At 39.3% G+C, this 16731-nt stretch overlaps 1 protein-coding gene across 5 annotated transcripts in view; it reads right to left on the bottom strand.

Annotated features, from left to right (window-relative positions):
* The window catches only part of ACAP2 (ArfGAP with coiled-coil, ankyrin repeat and PH domains 2), a 102594-nt gene that overhangs the window by 58490 nt on the left and 27373 nt on the right, over positions 1–16731 (bottom strand). For 3 of the 5 annotated variants that reach the window (XM_056565372.1, XM_056565374.1, XM_056565376.1), the window contains exons 3-11: positions 15170–15289; positions 13699–13752; positions 8170–8228; positions 6591–6774; positions 5844–5888; positions 4673–4768; positions 3795–3869; positions 2258–2370; positions 1949–1969 (exon numbers count right to left, since the gene is read on the bottom strand). In XM_056565372.1, the coding sequence (XP_056421347.1) occupies positions 1949–1969; positions 2258–2370; positions 3795–3869; positions 4673–4768; positions 5844–5888; positions 6591–6774; positions 8170–8228; positions 13699–13752; positions 15170–15289 (767 nt within the window). The remainder of the gene's footprint in view (positions 1–1948; positions 1970–2257; positions 2371–3794; positions 3870–4672; positions 4769–5843; positions 5889–6590; positions 6775–8169; positions 8229–13698; positions 13753–15169; positions 15290–16731) is intronic. The other 2 variants (XM_056565373.1, XM_056565375.1) reach the window with 1 other exon arrangement.

Genomic DNA, 16731 nt, shown 5'->3' with positions numbered 1-16731 from the left:
GATATTGTCCGTCCTTTCCAACTTTCCACCTGGTATAACGTCGAGGCGCTTAAGGGTACTCTTGGCGCTTTGCATTTACCAGATGCTTGATCTGTTCTGCACCCAATTCTATGGTAGAATGATTCCCGTTTTCTTGGTTGTGTATTTTGAAAAACGTTCAATAAAAATATATTTGGAACAAAAAAAATAGTCATTCTGTGATATGTTCACCTAATATACATGTATAATGGTGCTGTCTATGCCTTTTATAGACTATGATAGTCTCTACACTTTGTCAGTTCCTGGTGATAATTATTATTATTATTATTATTATTATTATTTTTTTTTTTTTTTAACAAAAAAAAAATAGGAACGTGATAAGCATGGAGAGGTGATGGGACTTTCCTGAACAATTTCATTTCAAGTTCAGTATACTGTATTAAGCATCTATATTTTTTTTTAAAGGTTCCAATAATTTGCAGGAGAGAAGAAGAAATGGTTTTGACACATAACTTCTGGACCAATTTAGTTTTTACATTAAAAATATATTACACAAAGTTTGTACAATACAGAAAATGAACACTGGCAGACAAAATAACGTGTTATAAACAGAGACTTAGATTAGAAAAAGATTGTAACAAAGTTTTGGTATAAGACCATATAGATGACAACCTGGCTGTTTCCCTATACTTCTCTGGCAGTACAAAGTACAAAAAAAGGAAATGGAAAGCACCAACATGCATGGAAAAGAGTTGGGAACATTGAAGCAGGCTGGCAGGGAAAGAGTGACATGGGAGCAAAAAGGAAACCAACCTCAAGTAGACACATACACAACAGAATTACGTTAGTGATTAGATTAGTAGTATTACACACTGATGTAAGTTCTACCCTTCTTCTTATAATAGAAGGAAATACAAAAAAAAAAATAGAATACCATTCCCAAATTAAGAAACACTCCTAATATAGTATAAAAAATAATTTAGAAGGACAAAAAATTGTATCCAGTAAAACAATTCATGTGATGAATTTGTATTTAAATTGTATTACCTAAGAGAGAAACACTAATATCTAGATTGTTCTTATATGCTGCAGTTACTAACAGTTAGCAGTGACTACTCCCAAACATATTTGTTTTATTTTTTTATTTTATTGCAGTATACTTCTAGTCACTAGTAGACTACATTAGACTATTAAAATAAATGCATCTGTATGGCACGGTATATAACGGAATACCCATTTGCCTGTATAATGACATATACCTTGGACGTATACCCATTTGCTGGTATAATGACATATACCCCAAACATGATTTGAGCGGGGCCGAAGATAGCTACAAGCTAAATGTCTTATGTAATTCTGCTAAAAGCATGTAAAACAATGTACAACTACAGACACGCTAAAGTTAATAGATTAAGAAAAGAAAAAAAGACATTGCAATGCCAATTAAAGTAAGGGAATCAGGGGAAAAAATTGTACATTAGTAACATAATAGTTGAAAAGGGAGTATTGGCTGCAAGCACAAGCAGAGTATCAAACCCTGTAGGGAAGAAAACATGCAATGGAGACCATTTTACATGAGCTCTATGAAAGGGAAAAAAAACTTCTGAAACATGTTTGAAATTATTCATGCAAAATTTACTGGCAAATAATGATAAGGGGAGTAATAGTAATTTGTGCAGCTTTACCATGGAGACTTCTGTGCATGAGTCCATCCAAAAGTGACAGATCTCTGCTAAATATACAGAAGTGCAACACAACACCAATATAGTACCCATGACTGCTTACATTAATCTGGGCCTTAAGAAAAAAAAAAAAAGTATAATGAGCTGTAAATTGTCAAATTTAAAGTACAAAGAATACAAATCTAAGTATGAGATCCATCCATTGCAGGTGATCTATGTACAGGGTTCACAGTGAGAGGTGCGTGCCACATGAAATACATGAAGGGGAAGAAGAGGCTGCTTAATACCTTGTGTGGTCTGGCTTTTTCCTGTCATGTGAAAAAATGGGGCAGGATTAAAACATACTAGAAAGGAGGAGAAGGAGTGAAAATGCAAAATAAGAGCAGCAGCATGACATGAAATCAGAAAATAAGATTGCAGCTACAGCCATAAAAAAAATAAAAAGGAAAAATGTGGCATTTTACAATTCTGTGCTGATGCTTTCTACCAGCCAGTGTCTGAATTGTAGCAATAAAGCTAGATATTCTTTCCTCAGTGGGTGACTAATCAACATGAATAGAAAGTCCACCCAGAATAATGTGTGCTCATGTTATTACCTGTTCCAGGTTTTGAAGGCATTGCTGGCCCGTTTAAACAGGTATCCTTCCATAACAATACCATTCTCTGCATCAACATTACATTCCAGATTGGAGTCATCAGCAGATAAACCCTGACAAAGACAGAACAGCAAGAACATGAAAACCTATGCATCCATACATAAGCATATGAGGAGAGTTATACAGGATTTAGCATGATTTATCCTCTCAAAACAATAGATTTCTATAAGGAAATCCTTTTTTTCCTTTGGGCACCATCAGTGACATGCATCCAGAATCCTCATGTTTGCCCCTTTTATAATATATGTGTGTGTATATAATGCCTGATCGCGGGGGTCCCGCCGCTGGGGACCCCCGTGATCTTGCATGCTGCACCCAGTTTAAAATCAGTCCCCGGAGCGCGTTCGCTCCGGGTCTGATTACTGTCGATCACGTGGGCCGGAGCGTTGTGACGTCAAGGCCTTGACGTCACAACGCTCTGGCCCACGTGATCGACAGTAATCAGACCCAGAGCGAACACGCTCCGGGGACCGATTTTAAACGGGGTGCGGCGTGCAAGATCACGGGGTCCCCAGCGGCGGGACCCCCGCGATCAGGCATCTCATCTTCTATCCTTTGGATAGGGGATAAGATGTCTAAGCGCCGGAGTACTCCTTTAATCCAGTTTCTCATTATTGACAACTAGAAAAAGTATCTTCGTGACAAACTTCCTCTTACATAGACCCAATGGGTGATAGACTCCTAAGATCACTTTATAAAAATCAAAATTCAGCTGAACTTTTACCCTTCTCCTAACTTTATCACAGATTCTCTCCCAACATACATTTATCTCTTTGCAATGCCAAAACATATGTACCCAATTAGCTTCTTAGATCTTTCTTAGATTATACAAACTATATTAAATTAAGTTAAAAGGGAATCTGTCAACAGTGTCACCTGCACTAACTTGTTGGCACAGGCAGGTAGTGCGGGTGACCCTGATGATAAGGATACTAACCTACCCATGATCCGTGGTTCAGTCTGTCTGTTATCTTCTTTATTGCAGCAGCATGCTCGGTGCAAGGAAAGCATGCTGATGTCCCCACTGCTTCTTCGCTGGGCCCTGCTGTGAGAAGGCTTGGGGAAGCAGCAGCGGTGACATCAGAGCGCACCTGCCATGCACCAAGCCTGCCACCAGAATGAGGAAGATAACAGACGAATGGGGCCACGGATAGTATAGTTACCATCAGGTGCTACAGCCTGTAACAACAGGTTGGTGTAGGAGACACTAACGACAGATTCCCGAATGCTTCTCGAATGTAAAGGGAATGTTAAAGCATACTGTTCACATCTTAGTTTCAAAGCTTTGAGTCATGTGCGGGCACCAGATAAATAATTCAATGAAGGATCTGTTTCACTGCCACCATGACCTTGATTGGAGATCCGGCACAAAGAAAAAAACAATTACCCTTTAACATACTAATGCACAGTACCAGACTCCAGCATCTAGTGTGTCTTCAGCCCATACAACTATATGTGCTAGCACCTTAATACTTACCTTTTGCTGAATTGTTGAATGTTTTAGCTCCATGTCTCTTTTTTCTCTAGCAGCATCGACAACAAGATTGTCCAGCTGTAAAATAAAGTAAAACTGAAATGAGAGGCGCAGATGGAGAAACTTTATTATGGGGTCCACTATGCAGATGGGATTGTTTCATTCCCAAATAAAACTAATTTAATTGCAACAATCTTAGGAAGACTGAATTTAATAAACATCTGCTAAACCTATGAAAAATACTTCAAGGGGTACTCCGGCCATAAGACATCTTGGGGGAGATTTATCAAAACCTGTCCAGAGGAAAAGTTGCCCAGTTGCCCATAGCAACCAATCAGATCACTTCTTTCATTTTTAACAAGGCCTCTGCAAAAAGAAAGAAGCGATCTGGTTGGTTGCCCTGGGCAACTTCTCCTTTGCACAGGTTTTGATAAATCTCCCCCCTTATCCCCTATCCAAAGGAAAGGAGAGATGATTACTCACCGCAAGGGTCCTGCCGCTGGGGACCCCCGCAATCTCTCATACAGTACCCACCTGTGTGAGCTGCACGCCAGCGCTTGAGGCTCCGAGGTCTGAAGCCTCACGACTAAAGGGTCAGAGTATCGTGACGTCACAACTTCGCCCCCGTGTGACGTCACACCCCGCCCCCTCAATGCATGTCTATGGAAAGGGGCGTGACTGCAGTCAAAAATTTTGATCGGTCAGTGTCTAGGTGACGAGAACCCCTAACTATGTGCACAGTATTATGGAGTCATCCCACATAAATCAGTAATAGGGCTGCGGTGCCAGCAGTACAATACACACAACTGTAGTTGTTTTAAGGCCTGCTACTCTGGATTTTTTTTTACTTGCACGCCAATGGAATATGAAACCATATTTACCTGTGCTCCTAAATCCTTCATGTAAGGCTCAAGTTCACTGAAAAGGTCATATCCTTGGTGGAAGAAAGCCAGATGGGCATACATAAAAGACAGCATCTGTTAACAGACAAATAAAATCCTATTATGCAAGAAATAACTTGTGCAAGAGAATGGAAACATATAATATAGTAAAATTAAACATGCAGATTTTGGCAATGCTTTGCGACACACCCGCAGGAATGCTTCTTTAGGCAAGAGCAGCATGCACATTCTATAGGTATCCTGGCTTCTCTAGTCACGCAGCACTGGGTACTAAACTCTGCCTGCACAGCTGAAATTGGAACCATGCATTCAGTGAGTCAGCAAAATCTGGTACAAACCCATTCCTGTATAATAAAAGACACGTTTCACAGTATCTATCAGTTGCTTCTTGTGACGTTTCTCCCAGCTATTATATTTTATTGATAAGGCCAAAAGCAGAGAACAGGTTATAGATCTCTGTATTACAAGTGGGAAAAACTCAAGCAGCTGGAATCAGCCCTGCAGCAGCTCATAAAGGAAAAACTACGGAGACACAGGAGCTCAGACCTACGCTGCAGACAAGAGGAATGTCCAGAGATCAATAAGCCTTTCCTGAACCAGAGAAGGTGCAGATCCTGCTGCCTCACGAGTTTACCCAAGGACATTAATGATTTCAGAAATCAGATTGATGGAAGGGAAGTCAATCAACAACACATGACAGCTCCTATTATAGATCTTTAAGCAACTCAACTTCTTATACAGATAGTTACATAGTTTATAAGGTTTAAAAAAAAATATATATATATATATATATATATATATATATATATAAAAAGAGCCTATCAAGTTCAACATAAATGTGAAATTTTAAGTGTTTTTATATTGTAAACATTTTTATATTTTTGCTAGAGGAATTTTTTTTTTTTTTATATTTGTGTAAATGGAACCGTACAATCTGCTCCTATAGTTTACTAAAATGTTCTTGATCTAAGTATGCACTGTTTATGTCTGGAAAAAAAAATATATATATATATATGGTGTTCAAATATTTATCCTGTGTATATGAACAGTCATGTAAATTATACCTCCACATTGCTGTAGGAATCAATATAAAAAATAAACACATTTCTAAGGTTATTGCACTACTGGCACCTATTCCTCTCATACTTACAGATTTTAAAATTTCAGACCTCCTTTTTGATTGAAGCACATTGATCTACAAAGCAAAGTTTAAAAAGCTTTTAATGGCCAATATAAGGCTACAACCACCAGAAAATGTACAAGACACCTACAACAAACATTGGTAAAGCCACAAATAATGACCTTTCTGTAAAGCCATGAGAAAATCATTACATGGGGTGTTTTATCTTTATATAGAATTCTTTATTTTAAAATTTTCAGCATAGACTTACTGCAAAACTATCCCTATGCAGAGGTAAGTAAATAAAACAGAGCATGGAAATATGGATGTGGTGGAGGCCGCAGGGAAAACCAAAAGACCCTCATCAAATAGTCTATTATAAAAGAACACATTGCAAGAGGTATTTGATCTATTATTGTGCTCAGCTTGGTAGGAAAAACAAAAACCTTCCTTACTACCCCCTGCCATCACCGTTCACATGGAACCTTTTTTTTTTATTTTTTGCCGATGATGAGAATGACAGCAGCTATGAAGGCGGGCATATGTTTTGGTTTTTTTTGTATTGTTTTGAGGTGTTTTTACAACCAGCTGATAAAAAAAATCTTTTCTCTACCCCAAAAAGATAAGATAAAATAACCAATGTTTTGCTCCAATGATCTGTATTTAACAGAGAACAGAGACATACCTAAGGTCAGGCTATTTCAGCTACACATTTAGTCATCATTTGCTTAATAAAAGTTAAAAGTAAATACAAATTATCTACATTATGTCCGTTACCTGTAAAACATAATCCAGAGCAATATGCCGGAAGCATTTCCGTGTAGCAGTCAGGATGTTTGTAGCTTCTTCAACTTCATGTTGCTTAGTTCTTTGTACCTGAGCATTTTTTGCCAGGGCATTTTCTTTCTCCTCACTAACTTTATCAAACTGCTTTTTGGCATCTTTGAATTTTCTAAGATCTCTGAAAGAAAGTGCAGTCAGTTTTTAACTGTGCTTTCCATTGTGATAAAGACACAATGGAATTACATAGCACGGTCAGGGTTGCAATTATATAGCCAAGGGCATTAACATCTATTCTGTTGTCTGTTTCCCATAACAGTATAAGCCAAGTGAACATCAGAAATGGTATAGTACAGATAGAACATGTTGCACCTCTGCTGTTATAGTAATCGAAAGAAAAAAACTATATATCAGTTACAATAATTAAAAACATTGCATTACAAAAAACGACAACAATATCTTCACCAATGCGTGAAGTCATATTCACATTGATCTCAATCATGGCTAGTTATTAGAACTGTTCTCCGGCTTTTGCCCTTTTCCACATATTATAACAATTTCATTCAAAAAAATCTATCAGTGTAGAAAAATATAAACAGGAAATAAATTTCCAGCAGAGCACAACTCTTCTGAACAAAATACTTACCATATTTATCGGCGTATAACACGCATTTTTTTAGGCTAAAATTTTTAGCCTAAAGTCTATGTGCGTGTTATACGCCGATAAGCCGCTGCAGTTCAATGATTTAAAGCGGGCGCTTTAAATCTATGAACTGCAGCGGCTTTTGCAGGTGTAGAGACCTGACGTCGCTGCTCGCTTCTCTGCCCCTGCCTATCCCCGGTTTTATAATTACCTGTTCCCGGGGTCCGCGCTGCTTCTGGCTCCGGCAGTCTCCTGCGTTGTTGCTATGCGCTGCGCAATGACGAGTGACTTCTTCAACGCGACGTCACCGTCAGTGGCCCAGCGCACAGTGACAGCTAAGGACGCCTCCAGAGCCAGAAGCAGTGTGGACCCTGGGAACAGGTAATTATAAAACCGGGGATGGGGGAGGCAACGGGGCAGCGGCGGCGGCAGCCTCTGGATAGAAGCGGCGGCAGCAGGACTCTAGACCCCAGGAAAGGCAGGGAGAGAGAAGCGGGCAGCGACGGCAGTCTCTGACCCCGCAAAAGCCGCGCATCTGCGGGGTCAGAAACAGTCTATCAGGGTATACACATGCACTCACACGCACCCTCATTTTATCAAGGATATTTGGGTGTCAAACCCAAACATCCTTGGAAAAATTAGGGTGCGTGTTATAGGCCGGTGCGTGGTATACCCCGATAAATACGGTAATTGTATAATGCAGGATATACAGGACATGGAAAGGTGATGCGTTTCAGCCCGATCACTGGGCATGTCCTGTGTATCATTGATTATACAATAAAGTATTTCATTTAGAAGAGTTGTGCTGTGCTGGAAATTTACTTCCTGGTTACTTTGTTGCGGGGAAGTCCACACCATTCCTTGCATTGGCTGAACGCGGAGGTGAGCTGGCGTGCTACACCTGCTTTCTAAGAAAAAATCCAACCAACTTACTCTTTAACAAATGTCTGAAGCTGTGTTTTGATAGATCTTTGGGCTTGGTCAAAAAGAATCTGAAACAATTATAAAAAAGAAATGTTATTGTTATTTTCATATCGGTTTATAATAACATATTATTTAACAAATGCTGATTGTTTCATGATGAAATTTACTGTCCATATGTCCTACAACAAAATAAATCACTGAAAGAGGTACTTTCATAGCAGGCCTTGTTCATTACATGGGCTACCACTCATTTAAAAGGATGTTATGCTTCCTTTTTGTATGGTTAGACATGGCTTGCATAGACACAATAGTCTGGTCCAGGCCCTATTCACATGTATGGCAGGGCTTCAGTAGATATGCTACGTAACCTTTCTAGAGATTATGCTACAGGGAGGGGGAGGTTTATCTATACACCTTTTACTGTAATCCTGTCTGTGATGAGAAAAAGACTACTGGAAAGTGATTTGTACAGAACAGAAAGTCTCACCTTAATATAAGGCCTAGTAGCCAGAATCACAACAGGAAGATTTTAGGATTATTTTATTATATAAACAGTAAAATGAAAAATTAGGAAAAGGGAAACTCACCAAAGATCCTTAAAATATATGTTTAGCATAAAAAACTTGATTTTAAACAATAGGTAATTTTCTGGTACCAAATTACCTTTAAATTTAAAAGATTATCAGGGTACTATCAATGCTGCTTTGAGTTTTAGTATGGTAAAAATACAATAACGAAGGAAAACAATGCTATAAAATGTGTTCTGAAACCAACACATGAAAGTGGCCTATTCAAAACAGCACTTCCTGAAAAACATTATTTTGTGCTTCCTGAGCACATGAGCCCTTCCTAATCGAAATGACACTGAAATTTCCTGCTTCTATCAATAAGCCATTATGATGGAAGACTTTTACTTTTACTAGAACAGATGTCATTTTTTATATACAGAGCACAAGTGGAGCAGATCCTATACAAAATGTAAAGTAGTACTGTACACAAAAAACAGAGAAACCCACCCTGGCGATAAATGTTTACTTGGATACATATGTAAATCCATAATGCTGGATAATATGAATTAAAGCTAGTACACACCAAAGAGCTAGCTAGCAGAAAAAATATACACTGGTTTCCTAGTCTCTAGTTCCAAGGAGGATATCCTTCTTCCTTATGCAGTATCAAATCAGTCCAGGAATTAGTTCAGCAAACAATACTCTAATCAATGACAAGCCTCTGAAACACATATCATCAAATACCACAGTAACAAGTAAAAAAAGGACAAGAAATGTTGATCTCTTCAGAAAAACGTTAAAGGTAAGGTTTTGCGCAACAGATTTCATGTGGAAAATGTCCCCAGCATTCTGTTCTCTGACCTTCAGGGAAGTCTTGGAGACCTATGTGGCTGCAGAAGCCTATGATTGGTTGTAGTGGTGTCAACACAATTTGGCTGATTGGCCAGTAAACAGAAACCAGGAAAGCCTGACCAAAGGAGTGCCGAGGGGATGAAGGTAAGTATACTGCTTTTTACCCTCTCTCTTTTTAAAAAGGGAACCTGTCATCAGTTTAACCCCTTAAGGACCGGGGCTTTTTCCGTTTTTTCATTTTCAATTTTTCCTCCTTAACTTAAAAAAATCATAACTCTTTAAAATTTTCACCTAAAATTCTATATGTTGGCTTATTTTTTGCGCCACCAATTCTACTTTGTAATGCCATCAGTCATTTTACCCAAAAATCTACAGCGAAACGGGAAAAAAGATCATTGTGTGACAAAATTGAAAAAAAAATGCCATTTTGTAAATTTTAGGGGCTTCCGTTTCTACGTAGTACATTTTTCAGTAAAAATGACACCTCATCTTTATTCCCTAGGTCCATACGGTTAAAATGATACCCTACTTGTACAAGTTTGATTTTGTATTACTACTGAAAAAAAAATCATAAATACATGCAGGAAAATTTATACGTTTAAAATTGTCATTTTCTGAGCCCTATAACTTTTTTATTTTTCCATGTTCAGGGGGCTATGAGGGCTAATTTTTTGCGCCGTGATCTGAAGTTTTTGTCGGTACCATTTTGCATTGATCGGACTTTTGGAATGCTTTTTATTCATCTTTTCATGATATAAAAAGTGACCAAAAATACGCTATTTTGGACTTTGGAATTTTTTGGCGCGTACGCCATTGAACGTGCGGTTTAAAAAGCAGTATATTTTCATAATTCGGACATTTCCGCACGCGGCGATACCACATATGTTTATTTACACTTTTTTTTATTCTTGGAAATGCCGGGTGATTCAAACTTTTATTAGAGGAAGGGATCAGTGAAAGGGTTAATGATTTTTTTTTACACTTTTCTTATGCCATATTATAGCCCCTAGGGGGGGCTATAACATTGCATGTACTGATCTTTAACAATGATTGATGCATCTCCTTAGGAATGCATCAGTGTTTTCGGCGATTGAATGCTCAAGCCTGGATCTCAGGCTTGAATCATTCAATCGGCGATCGGACTTCAGGAAGCAAGGTAAGAGACCTTCTGAAGTATAGCTGTTCGGGATGCCGTGATTTTACCGCGACGATCCCGAACAGCTCCCCGAGTTAACTGGCACATTTTACTTTCACTTTTAGCCGCGCGGCTCAGCCTTGAGCGCGCGGCTAAAGGGTTAATAGCGCGCTATTAGCGGCGGGTCCCGGCTTCACTATGATGCCGGGCCCGCCGTGATATGATGCGGGGTTACCGTGTAACCCTGCGTTATATCACGGGAGCGGGACCAAGGGCGTAAGTTTACACCCTTGGTCCTTAAGGGGTTAATGCTGCCGAACATCATAAAACTGGTGCAGACGTCCCTCTATGAATTACTCTGGTACGCTCGGGCATTTCAGAGTAATCATAGTTTAAAAATATGATTAAGTAATAAGCTGTGTAAATAGTCATGGGGCAGGTCCTGGCCGCTGCTCTCCACCCCACCAGTACTAAGTGACCAGTATCTCGGATCACTCAGGCCAGCCAGGTAGCAGATGCAGACACCCATCCTCCATTGACTCCATTGGGTCCAGTTGGCATTTTTAAACTATGATTACTCTGAAAGCCTGAGGAAGAAGCATGTATGCTTTGAAATGTGACTGAAACCAGGTAGTAACTTGTTTGTAAAGATTAGGTAGTGTGAGTTTTTTTTTAGAGTGTAAGTGAGAAAAAAAAAAAAACTTAATGGGCACTGTCAGATACAAAAAACTTTTTATATGTTGTACATCTTGGCAAAACATTAACCTTTCTAATATACCTTTCTAGTCCTATCAGACAGGAGAGAGCACAGAGGAGTGCTATCAGACAGGAGTGAGCACAGATGAGTGCTATCAGACAGGAGAGAGCACAGATGAGTGCTATCAGACATGAGAGAGCACAGAGGAGTGCTATCAGACAGGAGAGAGCACAGACGAGTACTATCAGACAGGAGAGAGCACAGAGGAGTGATATCAGACAGGAGAAACATAAAAACATAGAATGTGTCGGCAGATAAGAACCATTTGGCCCATCTAGTCTGCCCAATAATCTGAATCCTATCAATAGTGCCTGGCCCTATCTTATATGAAGGATAGCCTTATGCTTATCCCATGCATGCTTAAACTCCTTCACTGTACTTGCAGCGACCACTTCTGCAGGAAGGCTATTCCATGCATCCACTACTCTCTCAGTAAAGTAATACTTCCTGATATTACTGCATAAACCTTTGCCCCTCTAATTTAAAACCATGTACTCTTGTGGTAGTTTTTCTTCTTTTAAATATGCTCTCCTCCTTTACCGTGTTGATTACCTTTATGTATTTAAAAGTCTCTATCATATCCCCTCTGTCTCTTCTTTCATCCAAGCTATACATGTTAAGGTTCTTTAACCTTTCCTGGTAAGTTTTATCCTGCAATCCATGTACTAGTTTAGTAGCTCTTCTCTGAACTCTCTCTAGAGTATCTATATCCTTTTGGCGATACAGCCTCCAGTACTGTGCATAATACTCCAAGTGAGGTCTCACCAAAGCATAGAGGAGTGCTATGAGACAGGAGAGAGCACAGAGGAGTGCTATGAGACAGGAGAGAGCACAGAGGAGTGTTAGCCCACCCTCACTTACTGGACTTTGTCCATGCCTGTGCTTTAGCATGGACAAAGCCATGATTTTATAAGCCATCATTTCTATAAAAAGGAAATAACATTTTCTTATGAAGTATATTAGAAAGGTTAATGTTTTGCCAAGATGTACAACCTATAAAAAAATGTCGTATCTGAGAGTGCCCATTTAAAGGAGTAGTCCAGTGGTGATTCAGTGGTGAGCAACTTATCCCCTATCATAAGGATAGGGGATAAGTTGCAGATCGCGGGGGGTCCGACCGCTGGGGCCCCCTGCGATCTCCTGTACGGAGCCCCGACAGCCTGCTGGAAGGGGGCGTGTCGACCTCCGCACGAGGCGGCGGCCAACACGCCCCCTCAATACAACTCTATGGCAGAGCCGAAGCGCTGCCTTCGGCAATCTCTGGCTCTGCCATAGAGATGTATTGAGGGGGCGTGTCGGCCGCCGCCTCGTGCGGGGGTCAACACCCGCTATCTCGGCGGAGAGCCGGGGCCCCGTACAGAGAGATCGCGGGGGGCCCCAGCGGTCGGACCCCCCGCGATCTCAAACTTATCCCCTATCCTTAGGATAGGGGATAAGTTTTTCACCACTGGACTACCCCTTTAAGGGTAGGGTCACACGCAGCTCTGTGGGGTAGATTTTTCAAAACCTGTGCAGAGGCAAAATTGCCCATAGCAATGAAAGAAAATGAAAGAAGCTGATTGCCCATAGCAACCAATCAGCTTGCTTCTTTCATTTTTCAGAGGCCTTGTTAAGAATGTAAGAAGCTGATTGGTTGCTATGGGCAATTTTGCCTCTGCACAGGTTTTGATAAATCTCCCCCTTTGTCTGCTCAAAGAGGTAGATTTCCTGCTGGCAGTTATGAGCAGACACACAGAGCTACCCAGCCGCAGCAGGGAACTTGCTCTGCTGTCACTCTGTGACTGCCGCGTGACTCGGCACATGTGTGTGATCTGATTCTACACAACTGTAAAAACTGCCTCCTCAGTTGCATCTTTATTAATGAAGCAAAAATCTGTGATGCTAAAACTGGCATAGATAGAATGATAAACTTTTTTGCATGTTTTTAAAACATGAGCTTCAATTTTGAGTTAGGCTACATTCACATCACCTTTTAGGGACCTGTGTCGTACCCCATTCAGTCAATAAGCTGGACGGAGTCAGCTAGTGACTCCGGTTGCCTTATTTTTTTTTATACCATATCAGTTTTTGTTGCCAGACTGAAAAACCATGGTCTGCTGCGGATCCCAAAATCGTGGTGTAAATGCACCCGTTCAAAAAGCAAAAAGAAAACAGTAACAATTTTTTTCATTGTGCACCAATTTAATACATAACATTTCAAGAGTTGTTACCATTCTCATGCAAAGAAAACACTTTTTTTTTTAAAGAAATACAGAAAATTATACCAAACTAAAAGATTGACTTACATTATGATAATTGATCATTTCATGTAGACTGTCAGAAAACTTTGTCAGGCTGCTCTGTAGAAGTGAAAAGACATGTAATAAAACAATATCAATACAATACATATAAAAAAATCTGACACTGATTTTCTTCATTTGGTTACTTATACTTTTTCCCAGCATGTGAAAACATTAAGTTAATATTAGGCTAGGGATACACAGATTTACAAAGATTGACACGTCACGCTTACCGAATTGTGCTGCATCAGAGCAAATAAAGCTGTATGGGGTGGTGTCACAACATGATCCCATTGACATTCATTAGCTGCTCTGCAGCACTGCTGCATGCTGACCTTTGACCATGTCACCTGTGTCGGGGCCAAAATTGAAGTGTAGCTCTAGTCTTATATCTGAAGTACAACTCATTGCTTGAAGGACAATAGTAATGTGTAGTTGTAGTCAGAAAAAAGCAAAGCCTCTAAATGTGGTTATGTAGGCTAAGTGAAAAAAGAGAAAGGAGATGGGGGCTCTCAAAATAGACAAAACAGCAGCATCTCATCTTTTTCACTTTTGAGAATATGAGCACCATAAACTCTGCCTGAAAATAAACTTTTATTTATAAAGGATTAGATAAACATCAATGACAATGCAGCACCTTGTCCACATGTTGAGTACAGTATTGCAGCACAGCCTGATTTACTTAAATGGCTGGCATGCTTCTGTCCATGAAAAAAAACACTCATTTTTTAATCCTGTACATCTCGTTTAGGATTATCGCCATTTGGACCAAACAATGCGAGCTACACCCTGACACACCTCAAAAGCATTACTATGGAAATCTGATAGGCCAACAGTTAATGCAATGAAAATGTAGAGGTTTTTATTTGTAGTACTCTTTCCAATCCAGTAAAAAGCATGGGGATCAAGATTTTAAAAAACAAACAGCTAGCGTAATCTAAGATATATACACACATATATATTATATATACACACACACACATCTATAACTTTAGTTCCATCTAAGACTTTGCAAGTTTATGGCCGGTTATTAGATTTCCGATCTTGAGGGGATGATTTTTCTTTAACAACAGGCTGCCTTGGTTCCATGCTGGAAGGTTAGTTTTACTAGATTTATGTTCTTTTTAACTATTCACAGCAAAATACCATTAATGAAGCAATTCAATATCTGGAAAGCGTAAAGAAGGAAATATTTCTAGGGATATGCCCAACTGTCCTAGCATCCGAAACTTGAGGAGATAAAGTGGTTAATCCTGGATCAAAACTGACTAATCATTTTTTAACAGATATCCAACCACTAGATCATTTGTTTAAATGGAGTTTTACAGTAACAGAATACAAATACTTTGTCCTTCCTAGTCACATACATACAGTTAACAGAACACCTCCTGTTTGAGAAGTCTGCTATCTATTTGCACAGAGTATGAAGGACACAGATCTATGTAGATTCTTCTATTGTTGAGCAGATGCTGCTTACTTCAATTACTTCATCCTTGCTAGAATATTGGGCCAGGTCCCGGATTCCATTCATAAATTGTTTGTTGGCAGCACAAAAAGCTTTTCCTGCATCGATCATTCCAATGCAGAGTTTCACCAGCTGGAAGGAAGAGAGTACAATGTTTATCAGTTCAGATAACACTCAGCCCGTGCTCAGTCATCAGTTACATTCCACTTATTCACCATGTTAACTGGAAAACTCATTTTGAGCAGTGAATGTGATGGGGAGGTGCATAGAAAATATCCACAATTGCTGTCTCCAGTAACTTATTTAGTGCACAGCAATGCATCAAAGAATATAACACAATAAAACGTTTACCGTATTTTCCGGCGTGTAAGACAACTGGGCGTATAAGACAACCGCCAACTTTTACAGTTAAAATATAGAGTTTGGCATATACTCGCCGTACCTTACCAGTGATTGGCTGATTGTTGTATACAAAGCCTGCTTGGATTGGTCAGCTCTCCCTGCCTCTAGCAGTACATGCCTCTTTCACCCGCCCTTGTATCCTATTACTGTACCTCCTTCTCTGCCTCTCAGATCTCACACATGCGCCACCCTTGTATCCCATTACCGTACCTCCTTCTCTGCCTCTCTGATCTCGCAAATGCAGACTAAGACCAAGCTTTTTTCTGTTTTTGCACTTTCGTTTTTTTCCTCCTCACCTTTTAAAAATCATAACCCTTTCAATTTTGCACCTAAAAAACCATATGAGGGCTTTTTTTTTTTGCGCTACCTATTCTACATTGTAATGACATCAGTCATTTTACCCAAAAATCTACGGTGAAACGGAAAAAAAATATCATTATACAACAAAATTGAAGTAAAAACATAATTTTGTCAATTTTGGGGGCTTCCGTTTCTACGCAGTACATTTTTCGGTAAAAATGACACTATCTATATTCTGTATGTCCATACGATTAAAATGATACCCTTACCCTACTTATATAGGTTTGATTTTGTCGTACTTCTAGAAAAAAAATCATAACTACATGCGCAAAAATTCGTACATTTAAAATTGTCCTCTTCTGACCCCTATAACTTTATTTTTTCGCATACGGGGCTGTATGAGGGCTCATATTTTGCACATTTTTGTTTTTGATCAGACTTTTTGATCGCTTTTTATTAATTTTTTTATGGTATAAAAAGTGACCAAAATACACTATTTTGGACTTTGGAATTTTTTTTGCACCTACGCCATTGACCGTGCGGTTTAATTAACAATATATTTTTATAGTTCAGACATTTACACATGCGGCGATACCACATATGTTTATATATAATTTTATATGGAATTTGAGAAAAGGGGGGGGGGTGATTTAAACTTTTAATAAGGAAGGGGTTAATGTGTGTGTTTTTAAACTTATTTATTTATTTTTTTTACACTTTTAGTTCCCTTAGGGGATTTTTAGGAGGAATCATTAGATTCTTCATACAGATCAATGTGGTTCCATAAAACCACATTTATCTGTGTTTATTTATCTTTCTGGTCCTGCCAGGCTTTATCATTCTCAGCGCAGGAGCCAGCAGGAACCTGGAAG

This window comes from Hyla sarda, chromosome 3 (genome assembly GCF_029499605.1).
Source record: "Hyla sarda isolate aHylSar1 chromosome 3, aHylSar1.hap1, whole genome shotgun sequence".
Lineage (NCBI taxonomy): Eukaryota > Metazoa > Chordata > Amphibia > Anura > Hylidae > Hyla > Hyla sarda.
The sequence above is the reverse complement of the archived record's forward strand: the minus strand, read 5'-3'. Positions and strand labels throughout refer to the sequence as shown.